This window comes from Stegodyphus dumicola, chromosome 11 (genome assembly GCF_044657685.1).
Source record: "Stegodyphus dumicola isolate Sdum_Otavi_A_Nest chromosome 11, ASM4465768v1".
Taxonomy (NCBI): domain Eukaryota; kingdom Metazoa; phylum Arthropoda; class Arachnida; order Araneae; family Eresidae; genus Stegodyphus; species Stegodyphus dumicola.
The window spans coordinates 81245347-81273018 of record NC_140778.1 but is presented as its reverse complement, the minus strand read 5'-3'; the positions used below and the strand labels follow the sequence as shown (position 1 = coordinate 81273018).

Below are 27672 nucleotides of genomic sequence, written 5' to 3'. Positions count from 1 at the left end.
TCTAGTTTAGTAATCAGCCCATGGCAACAGTGTTAGACATTTGATAATTCGATGTAAAGCATAATCAAATAAATTCCCAAAATAAATGATTCAATTCTTATTCATTCAACAGTTTCGACGAGCAAACTTACGCGCACGAACAGTTAACGCAGCACTGAAAGCCAAATGATTCAGACGACACTAGTTATTGTTTTCTTTCAGGATTATAAAGTTTGTTTTCCTTGAAACTGATTTTACTCTGCGGCACCATAGGTATAGTTTTTTTGTGCTAATAATCGTTTTAAAATAATGATGCAAGTCGCACGCTGAAAGAAGTATATACTTACTCACGCAGGACACAAAACTTACGTGTATGAAGTATGTAAGAAGTCATGTAAAAGTAAAGGCTATTTAAACGCATGTGGCCTACTCACACCAGAGAAACATTGTGTGTGCGAAGTGTGTATAAAATCATTTAATCACAAATGTAATTTAATGCAGCATTTGCGTATTCACACAGAAGAGAAACCTTTTGTGTGCCATGTATGTAAGAAATCTGTTAGAAGTAAGGATCATTTAAACATGCATATCCTTACTCATACTGGAGAGAACACTCACCTGTGTGAAAAGGGTGCTTTAGACACATATATGCTTATTCATTCAGGAGTTAAGCCTCACAGTTGTGAAATTTGTAAAAAGTCATTTAGTCAAAAGCGTAATTTAAACACACATATGCGTATTCACTCAGGACTTAAGCCTCACTATTGTGAAATTTGCAAACAGACATTTAGTCGAAAACATTATTTAGACACACACATGCTTATCCACACAGGAGAGAAACCTCATGTGTGTGAAATATGTAAGAAGTCATTTAGAGGTAAGTGTGGTTTATACAAGCATATGCTTACCCACACTGGAGAAAAGCCTTACAGCTGTGAAATTTGTAAGAAGACATTTAGCCGAAAGGGTACTTTAGGCAATCATATGCTTATTCACACTGGAGAGAAGCCTCATGTGTGTGAAATTTGTAAAGAGTCATTTCGTCATAAAAACAGTTTAAACAAGCATATGCTTGCCCACACAGGAGAGAAGCCTTACAGCTGTGAAATTTGTAAGCAGACATTTAGTCGAAAGCACTATATAGACACACATATGCTTATTCACACAGGAGAGAAACCTCATGTGTGTGAAATATGTAAGAAGTCATTTAGAGGTAAGTGTGATTTAAACAAGCATATGCTTACGCACACAGGAGAGAAGCCTTATAGCTGTGAAATTTGTAAGAAGACATTTAGTCAAAAGGGTACTTTAGACAGTCATATGCTTATTCACACCGGAGAGAAGCCTCATGTGTGTGAAATATGTGAAGAGTCATTTCGTCATAAAATCAGATTAAGAAAGCATTTGCTTATTCACACAGAAGAGAAACCTCATGTTTGTGAAATATGTAAGAAGTCATTTAAAAATAAGTGTAATTTAGACACACATATGCTTATTCACGCAGGAGTTAAACCTCACAACTGTGAAATTTGTAAGAAGACATTTAGTGAAAAGGGTGCTTTAGACAGTCATATGCTTATTCACACTGGAGGGAAACCTCATGTGTGTGAAATATGTAAGGACTCATTTTCGCATAAATACAGTTTAAGTAAGCATCTGCTCATTCACACAAGAGAGAAATGTCATGTGTGCGAAGTATGTAAAATGTCATTTAGTGAAGAGGTTAAGTTAAACAACCATAAGCGTATTCACATGTGGAGAAGTAAGTGTAATTTAAGCAAGCATATTCATACTATGCATGTAACAAATCATCGAGTTCTGATATTAAGATTAGTATCTAATAAATCATGACTATGCATATAACAAATCATGAGTTCTGATGCATAGTTTCATACCATGCATGTAACAAATCATGAATATAACAAACCATTTGAACACATGAAGAATTTGAAGAAACATGTTAATCTACATAAAGGACAAAACTTCTCATTCTTGAGGCAATAGTAGATTAGTTAAGGTATCAAGGAGTTAAAATGTATTTTGAAAGAGGCATATGTTCTAATGCTGTTTGCACACATTTTAGGCGACTTTCTTTGCTATAGGAGGAAAACAATAATTGGATGCTAGGAAATTTTTTTTTTTACTGACACTATATTTTTGAAAGTATAAATTGCCATCTTCTACATGACAGTTTTATTTTTATTCATAATAGCACTTTTTAAGAAGCAATGTGTGGTCTTTCCCGAAGAAAATTATTCGTATGTAGTCATTCAAAAATGCTGTGAAAGCCATGGTTTTCTAGTAACTAAAGCAACAATAAATAATGTCAATAACAAAGGAAAAGAACATCAAAGTTTTGCTCTATGGAGAAGATTGTTAAAACTACATGTCAAAGGGAAAAAATTGAATGTTTCAAAAGGTAAGAACTTTAATGTTAAAAGAAAATCCGCAAATTCAAAGGACAGTTGCATAATCGTTTAACCCTCTGACAGCTCAATTTGTGGACGAAAATCGCTTCAAAAATTGTGCAATTTTTTTTTTTTTTTTTTTTTTTTTTTGCATATTTTAAATCTATGTATATTGGATAATTGAAAAATGCATTTTTCCTTTCTAGAATATATTTTTATTATGAGAATGTAAGTTGCCAGAAAAACCAATTTCAGATGTTATCACCCCCAAAAAATTTTTTAAAATAAACTTCAGTCGAATTACAGTTAATTTCTATTTATTGCATAATATAAAAAAGTAAAATATATAAAATTTAAGAAAATATAAAGCACTGAGGAAAAAATACTTTAGAAATGCAGTTTAGTATGATAGAGTTCAAAACAGGATTCAAGGCAAAGTCCAACTTCACAGTCTTTGCATCAGATTCAATAAATTTAATTAATAATCAATCTAATTATTAATCTAATCAATAAATCTTATTAATAATTCAATAATTTAATTATATAATCAAGATAATCACTGAATGTATTCTAGCAGCCATTTCTGTAAGAAAAAAGCGCAAAAAGTTGAGTTTCAGCGGTAATACCATGTGCCTTCAAATGCCGCAATTTAGTGGACAACTAACGATATCTATTGCCCAAAACGTAAGCTAAATGTCTAATACTGTATATAATTTATTTCAGTGGTTAAACGGGGAAAAAACGGGATGTGCTTCTCAATAAAGGAAGAACACACATGCTTGCAGGATGAGCAGATTTTGCTACATTTGAGTTGTCCATGGAAATCGCGGGATGAGCAGCCAGAGGGTTAAATGCTCAGTGTCAGCTGTAAATAAAATTATTAATGCTGATCTAAGTGTTAAAAAGGTGAAAAAATGCAATGTGGTTCATCTTTCTCCATGACGTATAGCTAAAAGCAAGACATGCTGCAGAATTCTCTATGCGGGAAAAAAAAAAAATTAAAAAATGTTGTAACAATAGATGAATCTTGGCTTTATTTAAATGATCACAATAAAAGTAGATCCATTTATTATCATCATCAAAGAGAAGAAAAATATCTTATAGACATTGCAGGAACATAGTTTATACCCAAATCTCAAATATGAAATACCTTTCTCTGTACCAACAGTGCATCAACACAAAACAAGCAGTCGCACATCAAAATCTTCTGTTAATTTCCTGGAAAAAGATGGAACAATTAATGGATATCGAAGTCTTACCCTTCAACCATATCCCTCCTAAGTCTCCTGATGTATGATCCATGAATGTCTGCGCTTCTGAACTTCTAAAAAGCGATCATCCATATGTCGACTTAAAAATCCTCTATAGACTCTGGAAAACTGTTCAAGAGGAATGGGATAAAATATCTCTTTCGAGATTAGAAAAAAGCTTTATTATCGTGGAAATTACGGTGTTAAAAGTTTGTCAAGGATTATCATATGGAGCATTTAAAACACCAAAATTTTAGGTAAAATATTTCTGTAAATACATTGAAAATAGTCTAAAACATGTGCAGATGTCCTCTGTAGAATGTGCCAGATGTGTACAAAAAAAAGCAATATCTAAAGAACTCTGTTTTTATCATCTGTTTCTAAAGAGAACCGTTTTCATTATCTGTTTCTGTATCTAAAGAACTCTGTTTTCATGACATGAGTCCTGTTTTATGAAGAAAAACAATGACTTTTATTGCTTTGAAGATACTAACCAAAAACAAAAAAAAAACTGATATTTTAAACTTTTGGGCTGAAGTATTCAATCTCAAGTAAAATAAACAGGTATGCCCATTATTGATAAAACTTTTTAAACTTATTTTATATTGTTTCCATGGCTCTGCCATTGAAAATGCATTAAAGTATATGGCTTGAATGCTGATAGAATGTAGAACATATCTTTTAGCATCGATAACCTAATTGTTATAAACACTATTATTTATTCTCGTTAAGGAAAATAAAAAATGTGTGGGTCCATTATGGGGACCATTATATTCCTAGAAGACTGAAGGAGTGTCAGGGTTATAGGTTCTTAAGGATGAGGTTAGGAGTTCTTTATAATTACGGTCTGTCTCATTAAACGTCACACAAAATAATCAAGTCTCATTAAGGGATGCATGAAATGAAAAAGTTTGGAATCACTAATTTAATTACAAGAATTAACTGAAATAAAATTGACATCATTAACATCAAAATATTTTTCTTTAGTGAATGAGACATACAGACAGTTTATTTTAAATAATTCATCTGCCAATTTTCATGAGTACTGAGACAGTTTTCTGTACTGTTTTTTCTGAATACTATTGGTACAATTCCATTATCAAGACCCTAAAATATCGTCAAATTATTGTTAATGCCAAAGATACCAAAATTGCTTATTGTAACTGTAATGCAAGAAAGGAATTCTAATAGTGAATAGCTATCTAAGAACATTATTTTAATTTCGATGAAACATTAATTCCATATATTACATTTTTTTATTCCAAAATATTACAAAATAAAATAAAATAGCTAAACATAATTGAAATTAAATGGAAGGCATACAATTTTTTATGTTGCGGTAGACCTCACAGAGGTGAGAAAATCGTGTGTGTGGTCCCCATAAATCACTGCTTCCAAGCTTTTACGAGGTGTCATACGACATGTTTTTGACACCACAGACACAATAATTCATTCAGTTTGACAGTGCAAAAGACATAACGTCACGACTAGTGTCGGGAGATTTTAGTGCAAAATTTTCCTTAATTGTTACAAATGTTTGTTATTTCATGTGTAACAAGAAGCATCTATAAGTATCTCAGGATCAAATTCATCAAAAACTAACTTCACCAAAGTAATAGCTTCTGAAGTTAACCAATTGAATGTAAAACAGTATTTAATAAAATACAGCTAAGAAATTTTCGAGGACAGTTACAGTGTGGGCCATATGACATCTATTTATTGAACATCAATTAAATTACCATTGCAGGGCTTTGTTCCATTATTTTTCTAGCAAATGATTGTCATAGCTGAGTGGTCAGTGCACTGGATTGCAAAGGGAAAGGTCAGACCTTGCTCGTTAACACCTTAATTTTAATTTTTTTCCCTCTGCCACAAATTTTGGTTAATCACTAGCTTTGGTAAAAATATATTTACGGATACCTCTTAGCGAAAATTGGCAATTTTTGGCGGTACATGGATACCGAGTTTGTGTTCTTTGACTTACTCTGTTGACTTTATCCATGTACACATCAACCAATTTTCACTTAAAAAAACATAAGAGAATTGCACAAAATGAAACAACAACTTGGTGATAAACGAAACAACAATCTTGACCATAGTACAAGGGGGTACCCTTCAGTCTACTTTAACCCTAGGTTTTGTTATTTTTGAAGCTTGGTTTTTATATTTAATCAAGAATCATTTTATTCTTATTTTATCTATTATTATTACTGTTTTCTATTCTTATTTTATCTCCTATTGTGGTTGATCTTTACATTATGGTAACTTGGCGATTTTTTGGCGAAAATTTGGCAACCAACTCTCCTACAGCAACCCTCTATTTTGTTTTCCCCGCCGCCATTTTGTCTTCACGAAGTAAAGACATGTTTCTTTTCCTTTTATCTACTGAACACTTCTTCCAACAATCTACTAGCCGAATTACACTTATGCTAGAAATTTTATCAAACAAAACTGCTTAATCACTGCAAAATTGGGAAAAAGTGCACAATACCATACTCCTTACGCGTTTTTCAAAATAACACATACACATAAACCATGTACACGCCGACTTATTTTTACTTAAAAAAACATCCCAGAATTGCACAAAAATGGCATTGCGCACACTCTTCACTATATCTATGTACACTGCGTTTTTCTCATAAATTAGAAAAATTTCACGAAAATACATGACAATTTTCTCAATCTTTAAACCCGGTAAAAAGAACATACATGAAATTACCTGATCACGAAAAAGTATTTACCCTTTCCAAATATGAACATTTCCACATATAAAATAAATAAAATATCCAAAAACTTTTACCTCTAAATCATCTATTACATTATACACGTCACCAACGAATTCATACCGCAACTATTACAAATACTTAGTGTCAGATATTTAAATTATTTCCATGCACGTTTACTTCAACTAAAACGTATACCAAATTCCTACAAACATAAAATTCACAAAATAACTATCATTTCATTAAAATATAATTAAATTCAAAACACTACTTAAAATATAAATGAGCACATACATTAAATTAATAAAAATTACCTTACAATCCTAATTACTTTAAACTAAATCATTGCTAATAACAATTTTCCCAATAATACCAAATTCCTTTCCACCTTACATTTAGAACAATGCATAAAAATAATATCCTCAAATAATTAAAAATACTAACTTACCTAATCTTCTTCAGAATCTTGATTACGTGGCGGATACACTTTTCTAATTCATTCAATAAAATTATTGAAAGATTTTTTCTGCGAATTTTTCCTCCATACTTCCTCCGCTAAATAAAAAGCAAACTTCTCTTTATCACAATGCCTAAATACCCATTTCGAATTCACTTTAGTTAGGGCCATGGGATCCAAAAATTAACAAACACTGTTTCACACAACACAGAATAAAAATACAAAATACAATACTTCTAATAATTCAATGCTAAATACAAAATTTCCAGATTTTTTCCCGATTTCCCCCCCCTTTTCCGATTAAAGAACCGTAATTCGTCCATTAATATCACATGACGTATCCCATGATCTCTCATTTCCCTCACACAAAATAATACGTAATCGGAACTGAGTACTGCTCACATTATTACCAAAGTCCCAGGTAGTAACCTTTATCGCCTCCAAAATGTCGCCAAACTACCAGTTACCATATTGTAAAGATCAACCCATATTGTTTTTGTTTTCAATTTAGTTTAAAAAAGTGCACTGCACATAGAAACCTTTAATCCATTCCGTAATAATATATCTCCACGTCTTGCATAAATTATGTTTTTATTTTTACCTCATTGCATATTTTATTCTGTACATAATTATACATAATCTATCCAGTTTAAGTTTGAACCCCATTCTGAATTCAAAAATAAAATATATTCTGATATCTATAGGATGAATGATGAATATACAGTTGGAGAAAACAATAAGGAAGCACTTCCGCAGAGAACCCGGTAAATGTAAACATCGCCAACTTTGGCGATAATAGTTCAAACCTGGTAACCCTGCGGATTTATCCTATTCGCTTGTTCGAAGTTTGCAACCATTCCTCTTGTGTTCACTTTGTTGAATTATCAGTGTCGTTGTTTGCATTTGCAGATTTATATTATTCTTCTCTTATTTATTATTATTTTTTCTGAATTTTTTTAACAACGAATAAATAGAAATATTTTGGTAGATAAATGCCGGTTCTCGGTTCGGGATGAAAGGAAAATACGGCGGGAGAGGTGAATGCTAATTTGTAACACGGCTGTTGACGTTGTGTTCTTAATTATTAACAGGTGTAAGCATGCAGAACTATGAGGTTTTTAACCCGTAAAATAATTTGTTTTCGTAGGCCGCAAAAATATGCATGTGCATTTTAAGTAATGCTTTTATTTTTATTATTGGTTATTGTCATCTAAAATTATGAGAATAAATCAATTTTTATGGAGTAAAATTTTAACAAGATAATTATCTTGTTAATGCTTTTCTAACAATAACCTTTCAGAGGATTGCAGGTGTGACATAAATAGATCATTAAATTGAAATAAAAAATATGATTGATTATCTAAGATGACAGAATAGTTTGATGCATCACCATGGTCATTAAAATTAGCAAACCACTGCTGATGTAAGGATTATATTGTTTTCCGTGTTAACTGGAATTTAAGACAAATTTTTTTTTCGTTTATCACGGTAATTTCAGTACATTAATACTAATTTATATTTTTTATTTCTGTTATAAATGCTTATATATCGTCTTATGCTTAATATATTCTTCTATGTGCTAACTTGAATTTAATACAAATTTATATCCGTATATCACGTTTAACCGGTTAGTTTTACATCTACATGCATATTATCTGTGAATTTTTACTACCATATGCTTAATATAATGTTTTGTCTGCTAACTTGAATTTACATGCACTAAAACTCATGTTTACAGAATAATAAATATCACGCTTATGTCTCGGCTCATCGTCGATGAACCGCGAGCTTGGCGAGTAAAAATGCAACGGCGCCAACGGGTTCTCTGCGGATGAAAACCCAACAATAATAATACAGATCCTTACTAAAATTTTAAGTGAGGTATGAGCTGAACATTTGCCTGTAGTCAGGCAAATTTTTTTGTCATCAGGTAAACCAACCACATGTAAGCCTCGATAGAGAAACCGAAGGTTAGAGTTGACTTTAGGGGTATCCCTTGTATTATTGCGAAGTTTTTCGTTTCATTTATCACCAAGTTGTTGTTTTATTTATGGTAACCTGAGTAGTTTAATATTGTGGAAATCCTATTATGATGCAATCGTTTGCATTATTCCGGGAAAATTTGAAGCATGGGATGTTTTGTAAGGGCTTTTGTGGTGTGTGTTGCTTATGAAGTACATTACTTGTTTCATTGTGTGGATGGTATAATGGCTGAATGTAGTAAGATTAATTTGAAGTTTCTGTACGATTTGGAATGAAAGGGGAAAAGTGCATTAATTGACTGTTGTGTAAATGAAGGTTTACTTAGTAGCCATTTTCCGGACAGTCCGGAACTATGTATGATACTTTTGACTCTTATTTTTGTAAATTTATGTGGCGATGCCGATATCTGGTTTCTAGTTGTTATAATTTTAGGAAGTTTTTGGATCTTGTTAAGGAATTTTGTGACTTTTTTCCCGCACGTCGAAGACGAAGGAATTTCTAAATAAGGTAAGTGGATATTTCCTTTATGTAGTGCTAAGTGCATAACAGGTTTTTCCATTTTTATGTTATTTTAGTTGTTTGGTTTAAAATGTAGTTTATTCAGATAATGTATTTTTTGTTTACCTCTACTGTAGAACTGGGTGCTCCTTTGACTTTTTAAGTGAAAATATATTGATGTGTACATGGACAAACTCAAGGGAGTGCACAAAGCCTAGTTTGTCCAATTCTCTGATGTTTGTTTAAGTGAAAATAGGTCGATATGTACATGGATAAAGTCAAGGTGAAAACTCAGATAAGCAGCACTTGGTGCAAATTTTTCCACCATCTTGAATCGCGAAAAATTGCCATATCCTTGGGAGGAATTTTTTGACGCCAAGATGGAAATGGCATCGAAAGGTGCTTTCTGAAAATTCCCTCTTCATCCCAATATCGGGGAAAAGCTCTGCTGGGCGAAAATTGTGTAAGGTAAAATGAGATGGTAAACCCTGCACATAGAACAAATTGTAAACGGTTAGTTATTGTTGTGATTAAGTAAACCTACATACCTTTTTTCATCTTGGTATTTTATATTATGATTATATATAACTCCAACATTATACTTCTCTTTTTTAATTTTTATCATTAATTTGAACAATTATCCGTAATAATGGTTATACAGTCAAAAGTCGTTAATTCGGACACTCATAATCCGGAATGATCTATAATCCGGACCTTAAAGCTACAAACTTTCTGCGCATGCGTCAACGTATAATGCATTGACGAATGTGCGTAATACCTTTACGCATGCGCGTTTAATGTATAACAGACGGTATGAGCTAAGTTAAAATTATCTAATTATATATTTCAGTTAATGTTGCAGATTGCATTGTTCCTTAATCTTCAAATTGGATTCGGCTTATTATTTTTTGCATACTGTTAGAACAGTTTTATAAAAGTAAGTTGGAACTCTCAATTATGTCAAATAGAATTTCCGATGCTGGATCTACAGAGGGAAAGCATGTTTCGATGTCCATCAAACAAAAAGTGGAATTGCTGCAAAAAAGGGATAAAGGCATATCCTTTGTTTCTCTAGCCATTCCAAAATCTGTTTATCAATTTCACGCTGCTCTGCGGGAGGGGGGGGAACGTCGCAGCGCACAATAAACTGGAAGTGGTTCTGTGAGCACTATCCTTATCTTCAGGGCAGATGTTTTTATTTTATTCGGCTTATTAATAACTTACTAAATGTAGTATTTCATCTCAATGTACTCCATCTTTGATATGATTTAAATCAAATTCCTTGTCATTATAAATATCACGAATACACATCAAATAGTTTTCTGGTTGCAATTTTCTAATTTCAACTAATAATAATATAAGCATAATGTATGCTTTATGCAAACACGCGTTGAAAGAAATGTTTAATAAAGTAAACAAATAAATATTAAGCTTTTTTTTTTTTTGTAAATTTTGATACCCTTTAGATCATAATTGCTCTTTATTTCATAATTTATGGTTTCATATTTTTAATTTTATAATTTCTGAATGCCATCTTACCAGATTTAAATTGATGATCTATAATCCGAAAAAACCCATAATCTGGAATCGCCGAAGTCCCAACGAGTCCGGATCAAAGACTTTTGACTGTACATATTGCCAGAAAAGACCAGTTTCATCAGCATTGTAAATTTGTCTGGATATAACTTTTAACTATTCAGAAGTTCATTGAATTCATCTGCAAATAGTTCTGCAGCTTTTTCACCTTAAATTTTTATCTGCCTTTTACCATGGTAATTTCAAAATTTGGTTAACTAACCTGTTGAATATGTGATTTCCGTTTTTAAATTCATTTCCTAGTGAAATATTTTTACTTGAGTCATTAGCATTTGACCCGTCAATGCTTTCGCTGCGACGCTGTCTGGTTCATGCAATCATTACTTTGTCATGATCTTCACTCAGTGGTGTAGCGATGGGAGGGCAAAGGGGTGTATGATGCTCGGGCGCTGCTCACAAAGGGGCGTCAGATGGTCTCCAAATGAGATTTTCCGGAAAATTTCAGTTTTTATTTTGATCGATTTCTGGAAAATATATTTAAAATTAATAATTATTGTAATATAATTAATTAATCTTTTTCTTGATTTATCTGATAAAATGTTTGCAGTACATCAACCAAATATGTGCACATACAAAACGTTCTTTCTGACCACTTTATTTCTCTAAAATAGAGATTTTTTTTTTTTTTTTTTCCCTCCAACAAAAAGCACGTATAGCTCTCGTTTTTTTTATTTTAAAACAATAACACGACATTGTCCCAAATTTCTTAAACATATCCAGTTTCCAGAAACCGATTCCATAGTCTGGAAATGACATTTTGGGAAACTCCTAATGCTTCCGCTACTATGGATTGCGTTTAACTCTCTTGTAAACGACTGATGGCCTTCCTGGCTACCGATTTAACTAAGTCATCTTGCTGAGACATCGTATATTCACTGCTACAAAGCATTCAAAGCGTGTCAATTGTTTTTAATCTCCTATTACAAAAAGAATGCTGCAGGTCGCTCTTTACCTAAAACGCATAGTTTTGGACGTCACAGACTAAATTTGCATATTCCCAACTTTGCAAACGTTATAATTTTCCTTTATAATCTCTTCTATTTCTTTTTGTTTAAAAGGTTGTCGATTATATGGTTATTTTATACCGACCCCACAATATCCCCTAATTGTTTTGAGCAGTGAATGTGACTGCAAGATGTTACTCCGCAGTAGAAAAGAAATTGAACCTAAAACTTCATTACAGATCTATAGAGAAAATGTTTTACCAATCCTAAGAGTTGCACTTCAAATACTCCAGCTATTTCATTATCAAATGCTACCCGTAAACGTTCATTCAGCAAATTAAAATAAATTTTGGAATATTTGCAATCAACAATGGGACAAGATCCCCTAAGTCATCTAGCCTTTTTAAATGTGGAAAGAGAAAAATTTGAAAGAATCGACTTTGATGAAGTAATTGACAAATTTGCTTCATACAAGGCAAGAAAAATGTATACATAGTAATTAATTGTATTAATGTATTATAATATTATATTATTATTAAATATATCTACTTATCTATAATATGTATTAAACTTTTAAGTGTATAAAAATTGTACATTTTTAATAACAATTATAAAAATATGTAAAATAAATAATACTTTTTTAACTAATTCTAGATCATCGTATGTCTGATTTTTCCGCCAACACAGATACATTTTCGAAACCAATGCTAGTGCAGCTAGGTAGTGACTATTCTTAATATATTTTATGACAGATTCAGCATTTTATTATTATTTGCATTATTTTCTTACTACGAATATATTCTATACATTATGCTGTGTTTTTTTTTGGGGGGGGCACCAAAAATGTATTTTGCCCCGGGCCCAGTTATGCTTGCTACGCCACTGTCTTCACTCTTAGTATAACGAATTATTTTTCTGTTATTCATTCCAAGTGGGGTATTCGAATCCACAAAAAGTTGCTTTTTCTGTTTTCTTATGTCATATACAGTTGACTTTCCAATGCCATAATCCTTGTATAATGTTGAGACGGATATATGTTTATCCGTTTTTTTGCAGAAATTCCATTTTTTGTTTAATGGACACTGAAATATGCTTTTACTTTATAGATTCTGTTGCAGCTCCAGAATTGGAAACTTTTTTCGAGATAATTAAAAGTTGAAATTCTAATTTTCATAAAATTCGTCTTTTAAAAACAGCCTGCAAAAAAGAATAAAGCTGGTTCTAATCAGAAAGTTAAAGAATAGCTCAATCTTCTATTTTGATTGAAATTCCTTGGAATCAGTAAAGTATAATTTTAGCCTAGCTTAATAGCGTCGGCTATGCATTATCAGCAACAAAAGACAAGTTATTTCACTAAATTTTGTTTTGCTTCTATCGTGCACTGCGGTAGTTAAGCCTAATTGTATTAGTTATATATTATACTTATGTCTATTCCTTGCACCTGCTTAAGGCTTATCTGAGTCATGAATAAATAAATTCCCACATATACTTAAGACTTATCTAGGTATCTTACTGCCTGATGTCCTGCGGATCTCAAATTCTGCTGCCCTGTGCCTTCCTAAGTTCTAAATTTTTTCTGCCCCTAAATTTTCGATTCCAGCACTTTCCCTAGATTTCAAAAATATTTTCAGGCCTTAATATTGTTACTGGGTGCTTCTCTAAATTGTCTTCCATAAATTCTGCAGCCTGTTGGGGCCATACGAGCTCTGGCGAAAGTTCTCGGTTTATGTGAAAAATAAATCAGTTATTCTTAATTCAAATATTGCTAAATATAATCTTTTGGTTATCTTTAACAGAATAATTTTTAGCATAAGGAAAGAAATTTTTGTTAAATTTTTCCTCTTTAAATATTCTTAGTGCACTAAACTTAAATCTGTAATCATTGCCAAGCATAATGTCAATATAAAAGATTACCATACTCTTTGTGTATTAAATTACTAATATAAAAAAAAGAATGTTTCGGTGTTACTGTATGACTCATTACTCAAGTTGTCATGTGTTTATAAACAAGCAGTGATAAAAGCAAAACATAATAACTAATGATTTGCGTCAGTTTCGCGTCAGGGATATAAAATATTAGTAGGTGTAAAATCAATGATGTTTCAGTTTGAGATGTATGCCTATAGATAGATATAATATTTGAGATGTATGCCTATAGCTTGAGATGTATGCCATAGCTGCCAATAAGCTGCTACGGAGCCAAGTTATTGATCGCATAAATTTGTGGCGAATTATTATTTATTGAGTAACGAGGTTATTTATCTAGTGCCGAAGGGAAATTAACAATCGGGATTCTTCACATATTTTATTTATGGGGGCAAAAATCAAATGTGCATGCATAAAGCATTAAAAAAATTTTTTGCCTGTGTTGAGGTGCAAATTTTATATCATTCCAAATCTTGGACTTTATACTGTATTCTGTTTTAAGTCTGCGAAGACATGCAGTGTCGATAAGAAAGAAAAAAAAAACACGGTTTCACAAGTAATGAATTTAATCATTGAATATTTCAAATAAAGAATATTATTACTAAAATTACCAGAAAATTTGAATGTTTCTTGAATTTTTCAATCATCCCCTGAATATCTTGTATATTTAATGAAAAGTAAAATATCTGAAGGATTATAGTCACCTTTTCTAAGAAAGCTTTTCAGAAATGATGCAGTTGAAAGGGTTGTTATTCACATCTGATGTTTACACAGTGTATAAATATTTTAGCAGAGTTATGTTTTACTTTAAATATAAGCATATTAATTCAGAAATATTATTTAAAAAAATTAGTGTAGAAGCTTATTGCCTTTCAGTCTATAGAAATGAGCAATCACCTAAAAGCACTAAAAATAAAAATGTGATACTTTAACAATTTTTATACAAAAGGGCATATTTATTTTTTTACAGAAAAATTACTTCATTTTAATGTTTTGTTGTGTCAGTAAATTTCTCTATAAGCAATTAAATTTTAATCTGCAAGAAATAAATTTTATTGGATGAAATTTTGTCTACTAATTTATATGTGTAGAAATGATTAGAGAAGAATCAAATTCTTAAGTGCTTTACTTATTGCACAGATTTCTTTACACTGCTCCCACACCAGACATAAACAAGCAACCCAAGAAGGGGGAGAATTATAAATAAATACAGTCAAAGTCGTTATTTCGGACACCCATAATCCGGACCTCGACGCTACAAACTTTCTGCGCATGCGTCGCGTTGACGCAAGCGTGTTAGAAAATATAGCTTATTTTTCAAACTTTTTAATGCATCATCTCTCCTCCTTGAAATGTTTTATTTAGTTTAGTCCTTATTTTAATATAACATAGTAGTTACTTCTACTTCTCTTTCTTGCTGCCACTGTTTGCATTGAAAACGGACTGTCTCAACCTAATTGAGATGCAAAAACGAAACAATGTTACGTCATCTGAAAAGCCGATTCGTGCCGATAGCTGATTGGTTGCCGTGAGATGACGTCATTCCTACTTCTGCCATAAGTATCTCGCATCGCTCTGGCTCAAGCCTACTTCTAGTTCCTGGTTTACCGGCTGGTGTGTGAGCGGTTTCCAGCCCCTTCCAAAGGATGCCTGCAGTCCGGTGAAAGGATGCCTTGATTCCGGTTTACAAGATGATGGTTCCAGATTGAAGTTCTTCAGTTCCGGGGGCTGTCCTGTGAGTGACTGCCGTAGGCAACGTCCACGTTTCTTCAAGGAGGGTGGAATTAAGTGCAAACGGCGTTAGGCCGGTTTTAAGTGGTTTCACATTTAAATTTTTCAGGTGTTTTCTTGACCATTGATTATGGACTTATGGAATGGGTAGCCTGCTTTATTTTTAGGCGGCATAGTCACTATTTAGGACATTTTCATTTTTTTTTTTAATTTTTTTGTATAGAATGCCAGTGTTTTGGAGTACAGGTAAAAATATTTGATGAATGATGATTATGTTATGTTTTGCCTAATACTCTAATATTGTTGAAATTTATTTTATGTGTTTTTATTTTTTTATTATATTGTTAATAAATTTGTTAAGTTCAAAATCTTTTATTGTCTTCAATGTCTGCACAACATGACTCAGGGAGCTATCATTGCTAATACTGCTAAATGTTTAATATCTTTAAACTTTAAACTTTGCTTTAGCATCATTTTGGTTATGGGCCCAGTGGCTCCTGAGTTATTTTTAGTGCAGACTTTTGAAGTTTAAAGTTAATTTAGGACTTAAGAGATTGGGGGGCGGTTTTTGTTAAAATTCAAATATGGCTACTGTTAGTGTCATGCATAATATTGCTAAACTTGATGCATGTAATTATTTTACATGGTCCAAAGATATGAAGTTTGTCTTGAATGAAAGAAATGCATGGCTTTTGGTCAAAGGTATTGAGAAAAGTCCTGATTTAGATGATGTTAAGGGTATTGCAAAAGAAATTATTACCGACTTTCAAAATAGAGGTCGATTGGCATTATCGTTAATTTATATGAATGTAAGCCCTGAATATAGAAACTTGATATGTGAAATTGATGACCCAGTAATGGCATGGAATACGCTTGCCAAATATTTCCAGCCAGATTATAGGTCAAGACATATGTCCCTGTTTTCAGAGTTCTTAAATTGCAAAATCAAGCCAAATGAAAGTATTAGTTTCTTTTCTTCTAGATTAAAACGAGTACAGTTAGCTGATATTAATCAGGCTGTAAGAGACTTATATATATGTTTCCAGTTTCTTAGGTTTCTTCCAGATAAATTTGATCAAGTAGTTCAGAATATTTTGAGGTGGCCAGATGAAAAGTTCATTTTTAAAAATGTTGAACTTGAAATTCTAGCAGAGGAAACGCGTCTTAATTTAAGAGAGATGGATAGAGAAAACTCCAATAAGACTATAGAAGTTCAAAGTACTCACTGTGAACCCAAATTTAAGCAGATTAAAGGGCTCAAGTGTTATAAATGTGGCCGTCCAGGTCATATTAAAAAATACTGTAGAATGAGAGTTAATTTTTCCAGATCACCCTCACCTGCTTCTTCTGTTTCCTCAGCTGTATCTAGTAGTAATAAAACATCTTCTAAGTGTAAGAATAGACCCAAGTTGAGTAAAAGTAATAATTCCCATGCACAGTCCCATTTTATAGCTCAAGCCAATGTTAACAATTTGGAAGAAAATGATGATAGTTGGATCTTTGATACGGCTGCATCTCATCATTTTTGTAAAAATCGTGAATTGTTTGATACTTTTTCTCCTGTGAAAATGAGAATATGCTAGTAGCTATTGATGGGGTAACTTTTCCAATTCATGGGAAGGGTACTGTTAAAATGAAATTTGGGGATACGGTTATTTTGCTTAAAGATGTGTTATATTCACCTGAACTAAGACGAAATTTAATATCTGGACCTAGGGTGGATATCAATGGAGCAAGATTTTATGGTAAAAATGGGCAAATTAAAGTTACTGATGATGAGAATTCAACTTTGTACAAGGCTAAGTTGATAGGAAGTAACTATCATGTGTTCCCGAAAATAATCAAAAAGGGGGGCAAATCTGTAAAATTTGAGGCATCCGCAGTTCAGAATAATAACAGTGAATTATGGCATGGTCGGTTTGGTCATATAAATTATGATACTATTGTCAGGACTAGTAAGAGACAAGTAACAGCTCTAAATAATGTACGTGCAATCTTACACGATAGTGGAATGAGTTCTGAATTTTGGTCAGATGCAGTAATGTATTTTGCATATTCATTTAATAGAATTTGTCATAAGGGCCAAGATAGAACCCCATTCGAATTATACACTAAGCGGAAACCATCAGTACGTCATCTTAAGGCATTTGGAACGATTGCCTATGTGGGAATTCCAAAGGCTAAAAGAAATTCTAAACTTGATCCAAAGGCAACAAAGGGCCGATTAATTGGGTACAGTGTACGAACAAAAGGGTACAAAATTTGGTTGGAAAATGAACAAAAGGTAGTGAAAACCCTAAATGCTACTTTTAAAGAGTCGATTGGAATGCAGAAAAGTGGCAGTGGAGCTGCACTGGGCACCCTACCTGATTTGGAATCTGAAGAAAGGGTAGAGTTCCAATCTACTGACACTCCAGTTGGCTATTTTCCTGAAATAGAGGAAAGAACCGATACCAATGTACCTTCTTCTACAATTGGCACTGACACTCAATCTACATTGAGACAAGTAACTTGACTTCGTAAACCTGTTCCAAGGCCAGACGGCACTCGTACGGATGTGTATTATTTTGAGAGGGGGTGTAATCAAAGACTACGATCACCAAATGATGTAGAAAGGTATTGCACTGAACATAATATTCAGTATGATCCTACCTTGTTTGATTTCAAGGGAAGCAATACTTATAGTGGTGAAATCGACCCAACTGGTACTCCTTCAACGTCGTATACCCGAGATAGCTGACTAGATGTTTCAATTCCAAACACTTATAACCAGGCAATGAAATCTGCAGAAAAGCTTAAATGGATAGAGGCAATGGAAGAGGAAATGGCCAACATGCGAAAGCATAAGGTATGGCATCTTGTTCCACTTCCTAAAGACAAGACTCCGCTAGGTTGCAGGTGGATTTTTAACAGTAAATGTGACGAATTTGGAAACATTGTTCGTTTTAAAGCTCGTTTAGTGGCTCAGGGTTATCGGCAAATTAAATACGATACCTATGATGAAACCTACTCTCCTGTAGTCAACTTTTCAGTAATAAGGCTCTTTTTCTCCCTTTTAGTTGCACACCTAGGATGAGCAAATATACAATGTGACGTGAAAAGTGCCTATCTCTACGCTCCTTTATCAGAGGAAATTTACATGTCCCAACCTCAGGGTTTTGTGGAGCGAGATAAAGAAACTTTTGTGTGTCGATTAGATAGAGCCTTATATGGTTTACATCAGAGTGGCCGATTATGGTACTACGAGTTGGATAGAACACTATTTAACCTAGGGTTCATCAAGTTTGAGTGGTGCAATTGTGTCTATCGTTTTAAAGATTTTGTCATTCTGTTGGTTTATGTTGATGATATAGTTGTGTTTGGGAAAAGTGAAGTTCAGGCCAAAAGGATATTAAAAGTCCTGAGTTCACATTTTGATTTGAAAATTTTAGATAAAACAAGAAAGCTTCTGGGTGTGGAATTTGAATATGAGAAAAATAGTGTTTTAATTCATCAGCAATTATATATAGAAGACATAGTTAATCGATTTAAGTCTTTTAAAATACAAATTACTTCCCTTCCAATAGTTAAAGGTGTGAAATACTCAAAGTCCCAGTACACAAGAAGAAACGACTGAAATGATGAATTATCCTTATAGAAATGTTTTGGGATGTCTATCGTTTCTTTGCAATCGTACTCGTCCGGATATAGCTTATGCTGTTAATATATTTTCTCAGTTCCAAAGCAATCCTGGTAAGTTTCACTGGGAAGGATTACTTAAACTTTTAGGGTACGTTTCCAATACCAGACAGCACAAACTCAAGCTGGTATGCAAGGAACTGAAGCTCAATATATATTCAGATTCGGATTTTGCTTCAAGCAGGGATGATATGGTGTCTATTGGTGGACAAATAGCTTTGTTGGGAGAATCACCTGTATCTTGGCGTACGTTTAAAGAAAGGGGAGTGAGTTTATCTACTATGGAGGCTGAATTTATCTCCATGACTGAATCAGCAAAAGAATTAGTTTGGTTTAAAAACATTTTGGATGAATGCATTCAGTTTAAAATTGCAAGTAACTATGTTTCGAGGCCAATATTGTTTGCTGATAACATGGCTGCTATATGTTTTACAAAATCACCCATTGAAAACTCAAGGACAAAACATATAGATGTGAAACTATTTTTCATTCGTGATCTATTGAACAGGGAAATTTTTGATTTAAAATATGTCCCAAGTAAAGATAATCTGGCTGATCCCATGACAAAACCGCTGACTAAGCATAATCTGGTAAAATTTTGTGGAACAATTTTCTTATGAAATTTGTTTTTGTGTGTATTTAAATTAAGAGTTTTGTTAATTTGAAAAATATGTTATAAGTCATATATGATGGATATTAGGTAAATGTAAAATTGTATAGTGTAAAATGTTGTATGAGTGACCAGGGCCCTGGGTAAATGTATTGAGCGTATGATCATTGTATTGTTTTGTAACATGTTGGACTTTCTTGTTACGGTAAAATTTTTGAATAATGGGATAAGATTTTCCCAAAGAAAAATGTTCTTAAAAATTTCTGAATGAAATTGTGATATTTATTTATTCTTGTTTTGAATTTTTGTAAAGATACTGGCATTCGGTTTTTATTTCAGGTCGGAGATGATGATGTGGGGGGCATTTGTTAGAAAATATAGCTTATTTTTCAAACTTTTTAATGCATCATCTCTCCTCCTTGAAATGTTTTATTTAGTTTAGTCCTTATTTTAATATAACATAGTAGTTACTTCTACTTCTCTTTCTTGCTGCCACTGTTTGCATTGAAAACGGACTGTCTCAACCTATTTGAGATGCAAAAATGAAACAATGTTACGTCATCTGAAAAGCCGATTCGTGCCGATAGCTGATTGGTTGCCGTGAGATGACGTCATTCCTACTTCTGCCATAAGTATCTCGCATCGCTCTGGCTCAAGCCTACTTCTAGTTCCTGGTTTACCGGCTGGTGTGTGAGCGGTTTCCAGCCCCTTCCAAAGGATGCCTGCAGTCCGGTGAAAGGATGGCTTGATTCCGGTTTACAAGATGATGGTTCCAGATTGAAGTTCTTCAGTTCCGGGGGCTGTCCTGTGAGTGACTGCCGTAGGCAACGTCCACGTTTCTTCAAGGAGGGTGGAATTAAGTGCAAACGGCGTTAGGCCGGTTTTAAGTGGTTTCACATTTAAATTTTTCAGGTGTTTTCTTGACCATTGATTATGGACTTATGGAATGGGTAGCCTGCTTTATTTTTAGGCGGCATAGTCACTATTTAGGACTTTTTCGTTTTTTTTTTTAATTTGTTTGTATAGAATGCCAGTGTTTTGGAGTACAGGTAAAAATATTTGATGAATGATGATTATGTTATGTTTTGCCTAATACTCTAATATTGTTGAAATTTATTTTATGTGTTTTTATTTTTTTATTATATTGTTAATAAATTTGTTAAGTTCAAAATCTTTTATTGTCTTCAATGTCTGCACAACATGACTCAGGGAGCTATCATTGCTAATACTGCTAAATGTTTAATATCTTTAAACTTTAAACTTTGCTTTAGCATCAGACCTTTACGGCTGCGCATATATGTGTGCGCATGCGCATTATACTTTTACGCATGTGCATGATATGTTTATGCATGCGCGTTTAATGTAGGATGGTATAAACTAAAATTATCTAATTACAGTCAAAAGTCATTAATTCGGACGCCCATAATCCAGAATGATCTATAATCCGGACCTCAAAGCTACAAACTTTCTGCGCATGCGTCGCGTTGATGCATACTCTAACAGTAAGACCTTTACGGCTGTGAATATGCTTGTGCGCGTGTGCAAAATACGTTTACGAGTGCACGTTTAATGTATAACGGACGGTATAAGCTAAGCTAAAATTATCTAATTATCTATTTCAGTTAATGTTGCAGATAGCATTGTTCCTTAATCTTCGAATTGGATCCGGCTTATTATTTTTTGCAGACTGTTAGAGCAATTTTATAAAAGTAAGCTTGAACTTTCGATTATGTCAAATAGAATTTCTGATATATATTTATTAATATGTAAAGGATCTACAAAGCAAAAGTATATTTCGAAGTTCATTAAACAAAAAGTGGAATTGCTGCAAAAAATGGATAAAGGCATATCCTTTGTTTATCTAAACTTTAACGTTTGTTTATTTAAACTTTGTTTATCTTTAACACCGTGGCGTGCAATGAATTGGAAGTTGATCTGTCAACACTATCCTTATCTTCAGGGCAGATGTTTTTATTTTATTTGGCTTCTAATTCCTTACTAAATGTAGTATTTCATCTCGATGTACTCCGTCTTTGATATGATTTAAATCAAATTCCTAGTCATTATAATTTACTTTCGATAGCGAAGAAAGTGACAGAGGTTATTGAAAACGAAAAAATTTCAGTTGACAAATTAGTCGGTAGACACAGCAATTATAGGACTTGAACAGCGAAACTTTGTAACTGAACAAGAAATTATGTCTGTTTATAGAATTAAAGAGAATGTATTATCACATAAAACGCGAAGCAACTTAAACAACTTACATTGAAAGAAATGTTTAATAAAGTAAACAAATAAATATTAAGCTTTTTTTTTTTTTTTTGTAAATTTTGATACCGTTTAGATCATAATTGTTCTTTATTTCATAAATTATGGTTTCATATTTTTAATTTTATAATTTCTGCATGCCATCTTACCAGATTTAAACTGATGATCTATAATCCGGAAAAATCGATAATCCGGAATCGCCGAAGTCCCGACGAGTCCGGATTAACGACTTTTGACAGTATCTATTTTAGTTAATGTTGCAGATCGCGTTGTTACTTAATCTTCGAATTGGATACAGCTTATTATTTTTTGCAGACTGTTAGAGCAATTTTATAAAAGTAAGCTTGAAGTTTTGATTATGTGAAGTAGAATTTCTGATGCTGGAGCTTCCAAAGGATCTACAAAGCGAAAGTATGTTTCAATGTCCATCAAACAAAATGTGGAATTGCTGCAAAATATGGATAAAGGCATATCCTTTGTTTCTCTAACCATTCCAAAATGTGTTTATTAATTTCACGCTGCTCTGCGGCGAGAGTGGAGGGGTAAACGCCTCGGCGCGCAATGAATTAGAAGTTGATCTGTCAGCACTATCTTTACCTTCAGGGCAGATGTTTTTATTTTATTTGGCTTATAATTCCTTACTAAATGTAGTATTTCATCTCGATGTACTCCGTCTTTGATACGATTTAAATCATATTCGTCGTCATTATATTTTGCTTCAGATAGTGAAGACAGAGGTTATTGAAAACGAAAAAATTTCGATTGACAAATTAGTCGGTATTCTCGATACAGCAATTTTAGGACTTGAACAGCGGAATTTTGTAACTGGACAAGAAATTTTGTCTGTTTATAGAATTAAAGAGAAAGTATTATCACATAAAACGAAGCAACTTAAACAACTTACATTGAAAGAAATGTTTAAGTAAACAAATAAATATTAAGCTTTTTTTTTTTTTGTAAATTTTCCCTTTAGATCATAATTGTTCTTTATTTCATAAATTACGGTTTCATATTTTTAATTTTATAATTTCTGCATGGCATCTTACCAGATTTAAACTGATGATCTATAATCCGGAAAAATCGATAATCCGGAATCGCTGAAGTCACCACGAGTCCGGATTAACGACTTTTGACTGTATTATGTTGATTTTATTACATGATGACTGGTGTTAATTCTTTTTATATACTATATTTCAACACAATTTTTTAAATCTTAATTTGCATAAAAACTTATTTGTGCATATAATAACTGTTTAATCTGAGTATCCTGTTTTGCTAAATTGCAGAATAATAGAAATTTCAAAATAAAATTGAAAGTGATACTCTTCTAAAAAGCAAATGAAACATTTTACGCCTGCAGCCTTCTATGATTGAATTATCATAATTACTTGATATTCATATCATGATTATATATGTGATTACTTCACATTCATTTATATCATGATTACATCATATTCATGTCTCACACATTTTTTTTATATCTTCAGTAATTCTATTAAGTAAACACAAATTTTGCTCATGTCTACGTTTGGATGACTTTTTCCCAGGGACATGTGTTTAATTCTGTGATTTACTTCCCTGTCATAGTCTTGTGGACACACCTTAATTCTTCCTTCTGCAATAATGTTTATGATATTAAATAATCATTTTGTTGTTTAATTTGGAACAAGAACTAAAAAGCATTATTCATTTAAATCTCCATAGAATTGGCCGAACGCCCATTGTGGCAGAAGAACATGTTAACATAATTCTTTCGAATTAAAAGGGTTTAGTCAACTTCAATAAGCTTGTCACATATGCTGATTTTTAACGTAGACGAAATAGTTAAAGCTGTAGTACATGACTTTATACATGTAATTCAGTCTACTGTTATATTATAATTTATCTTCAGCTGCAGGTAAAAAAATTCAATAGATATCATCCTCTGAAGCCAAAAATAGATAAACTTTGCTGCTGTAAGGAAGGATTTTCGAACCTTTGAACCCCTTTTGTGTTTTTAATATTTTCTTCTTATTATAGTATTCATTCCTGCAGTGCCATTTCACTGTTAAGCTATCAAGAAAATATAATATCTTCTTGTAGTTTCATTCAACAAGCATAATTTTTTATTATGAATAGTGTTTTCTGTTTAAAAAATTTCTGTTGAGAACTTTTAGTCATTTGGCGGTTCCCAAATTGTTAGATACATAATGTTATCAAAAAATTTTTAAATTAAATTCTTATTTAAACTTTTAAATTCACAACTGCCTAAATTTACGCGCAATCCAAATTCGCGCATATTTAAAGAAATCTAAATTTACACACAGCTTGTGATTAAATGGGTGCATTTGCTAGATTTTGCTGCGGCTTCCTACGATCCCCATAATTGAAATATACCGTTTTATGTTTTATTATGGAGTAAGCTTTTTTGAAGAAATAATCCTGCTTTTTATACTTAAAGTAGTACATATAAGTGATTATACAACCGGATACCTACAGAACTATCCATACATAAATATGCAATATTTTCTAATTATCTCCATCTCCATCAAAATGTCATGAACTTGTTGGTGGCTTTGAACGGTATTAGTAAACTTATTGATGACTGGAGAGAATCATTTATTTTGATATCTTCACGTTCATATCAGTGATGTGTCCAGTGCAGGCTATTTTTTTACATTCTTTTTTTTCTCACAAGACATACATATTTCTTGGTTCTTTTGCACTGTTATTTTTCCTGTATACACAAAGATCTCTTAAAGAAAATGAGAGAATTTTACAAACTTAATGCCAAAATCTTAAATTAAGGAGGAAAAATGCAGCATAGGTGCCTTTAAGTGAACTAAATTATGCTGTATGCGTGCAGAAAGCTAAATTCTGAATTTCACCAAGGATGATAAATCTTTTAATGTGTGATCTAGTGGTATGCTAAAATACTGTAATTCTAGTAGGAAGGATACTAGTCAGCCATCTCAGCTGCAAAATTTTCCAGAGAATTGGAAAGCTATCTGGTTAAATGCTACATGCATATCTGGATTATCACATAAGTACTATTCGGTGACAGCCTGTTTTGCCTCATTACTATTTTGTTGCAGCTTTTTGGTGGGATTGTAGATAATCAGAAAGTAACAATTATGTAGTGGAAGACAGATACAAATATGTTACATCGAGGGCTATCTGCCTAAGGGGAGGGATGCCTTCGTGGAGGAATTTCTAAGGGAAACTGGCTCATATACACGTTACACGTGGGTAAAACCACGAAAACACCCATGTAGCCATCCCATTTGCGGGATTCGAACCTCGGACCGAACTACCAGTATTCAGCGACTTTACTGCTTGGCCGCTGGTGGGCTTATTGTTACATGAATGAAAGAAGAACAATATTTGTTTTTACCTGAGTGAAGTACAGGTATTTTTAATGGTACTTATTTAGCGTTATATGTAAGAAGAAATTAAGCACACATACGAGTCATTGTTAATTATGCATTTTGTTATTTTTATTACCCGAGTGAAGTACAGGTATTTTTAATGGTACTTATTTAGAGTTATATGTAAGAAGAAATTAAGCACACATACGAGTCATTGTTAATTATGCATTTTGTTATTTTTATTACCTGAGTGAAGTACAGGTATTTTTAATGGTACTTATTTAGCGTTATATGTAAGAAGAAATTAAGCACACATACGAGTCATTGTTAATTATGTATTTTGTTATTTTTATTAGTAGTTAATACAGAAACGAATATTAAATAGTTACTATATTATATATGCAAGATAAAAGTACACACAAGTTAATTTCATTCTGTCAATATATCCTGTTTTTTAACTTCAATTCGCAGGACCAAATTAATTACAAAGTTATTGGTCATTCTTATATTGATTATATAATTTATTACCACTTATATGCAGAAATTGATTCTGATGTAATGTAAAGACCAGTACTGAAATACATTGAAATGAAAACTATTATAACAAAATGTTTACATGCAGAATTTTAAATTGAATTACAGATGTGAGTAACAGAGGTATATACAAATATTTATAACAGCATTTAATTATTTACTTTCATCTGCCAGGTAAAATTTATTGTGGAATATCTATCATAGTTGGCAAATCTCCCAGTTTTTTTACGTATATCTTGATCTCCCAGCAGGTCACCAAATCTTCTAGCTTTTAATTATTAACCTTTACTAATAAAAATGTTTCTAGCAATAAAATTTGCATATTGTAAGTTTCATTGTTAAATTAGTAAAACAAAATTTTGCAAATTTCATTCCCACATCCTTAGTGATCTTCAGCATAATTGTTTTTCATAAATTTATGATCTGGATTGTCTTAATCTGTGTAGACATTTATGGAACTTTATATCAAGATTCAACTAAATGTTTAATCTGTGTATATATATATATATATATATTTAACTCTCTATATATTAATGTTAATCAATATGTACGATTATAAGGTCTATTTTAGAACAGGAAACATATAAAATATGCTGTGTCTTCACCTAGGTTGGAACTCGAGACCTCAAATTTGCTGACTGGACATGCTTCTAAAACGTCATGAAGGTTAAAGGAAGGGAGGACCTTTAAATTTGCTCACCAAATTCTGGTAGCGACGAATTATCATCTACCACATTTTAGTTTTCACCAATGAAGAGCAATTTTTTAAAATTAGAGGCAGGAGACATAAAAATTGTGCAGTGCCTTTGCCAGGATTCGAATTCCAGTCCTCCTGACTCCTAGCCAGCTGTGCTACCATTTGCATCATGCAGGCATGTGATAAGGAGTGCAAAATAAGTTATAAATAAATGGTAAATTACTAAGTAATAAGTTATAAATAAATGGTAAATTACTAAGTAATAAGTTATAAATAAATGGTAAATTACTAAGTTTTTGTTGTGCTTTTCTGTTATTTATCACTTAATTCATTGTGTACCTATCTTTTATCTAATTTGTGAAGTATTACTGTTTGAATACTTGCATTTGAATTTATTTAACTGTTTCTAAAGTACATATATATTTTGATCGATGTGTGGGGAAATGAGGAACTGTGGTACTGAGTGGTTCTAAACATTCCATACTGCATCTTTTCTTAAGAATACAACCGGTTAAAAGAGAAATGTCTTTCATACTTTTTGAAATGTATTTTATTTACTTATTATGAGTCATGCTCATAATAAATAAAAACATGTGTGCAGGATTGAGTGGCTCCAATGTTTATTTAAAATAATGCTTTTTTGAAAATGTGGTCTTTCTTATAATAAGTCATACTGAAATGCATTAAAACTTTTTAAGTTGGTGACTATAGTAGATCATTATATTGGGTTGCTGTCATTATTACCTATGTATGATTATTTGTGCATAATTTTATTTACTATCTATGAGAAGTTAAATGTCAAAAAAGCTGTAAAAGTTCATTATTAAGCAATGTCAGTTTGAAATTTCTATCTTAAAATGACTGTGTTAGATCTTTTAAGTTAATTACTATGTTGGATCATTATTTGGAAGTCTGCTCAATATTTTGTGTAATGTATCATAACTATGTAGGAGTTATTTGTCAGGTATGATAAATTAAATTTCGTTCTCAAAAGGCTGTAAGAGTTCAGTAAGTTTGCTAAATAAATTTATGATAATGTAAAA

At 32.4% G+C, this 27672-nt stretch overlaps 1 protein-coding gene across 2 annotated transcripts; it reads left to right on the top strand.

The window, feature by feature from the left end:
- Window positions 1-27672, top strand: LOC146994149 (uncharacterized). Of its 2 annotated transcripts, XM_085826888.1 has the most exons (3): window positions 1-4201; window positions 9233-9307; window positions 26542-27672. In XM_085826888.1, the coding sequence occupies exon 1, from the start codon at window positions 475-477 to the stop codon at window positions 1828-1830; it is 1356 nt and encodes a 451-aa protein (XP_085683014.1). In that variant the 5' UTR covers window positions 1-474; the 3' UTR covers window positions 1831-4201; window positions 9233-9307; window positions 26542-27672. The 2 variants fall into 2 exon arrangements, with proteins under 2 accessions (XP_085683014.1, XP_085683013.1); XM_085826887.1 differs by lacking the exon at window positions 9233-9307.

What these genes read in the sequence shown, in the direction of transcription:
- LOC146994149 (XM_085826887.1), top strand. Translation starts at nt 475, where the DNA reads ATGCAGCATTTGCGTATTCACACAGAAGAGAAACCTTTTGTGTGCCAT.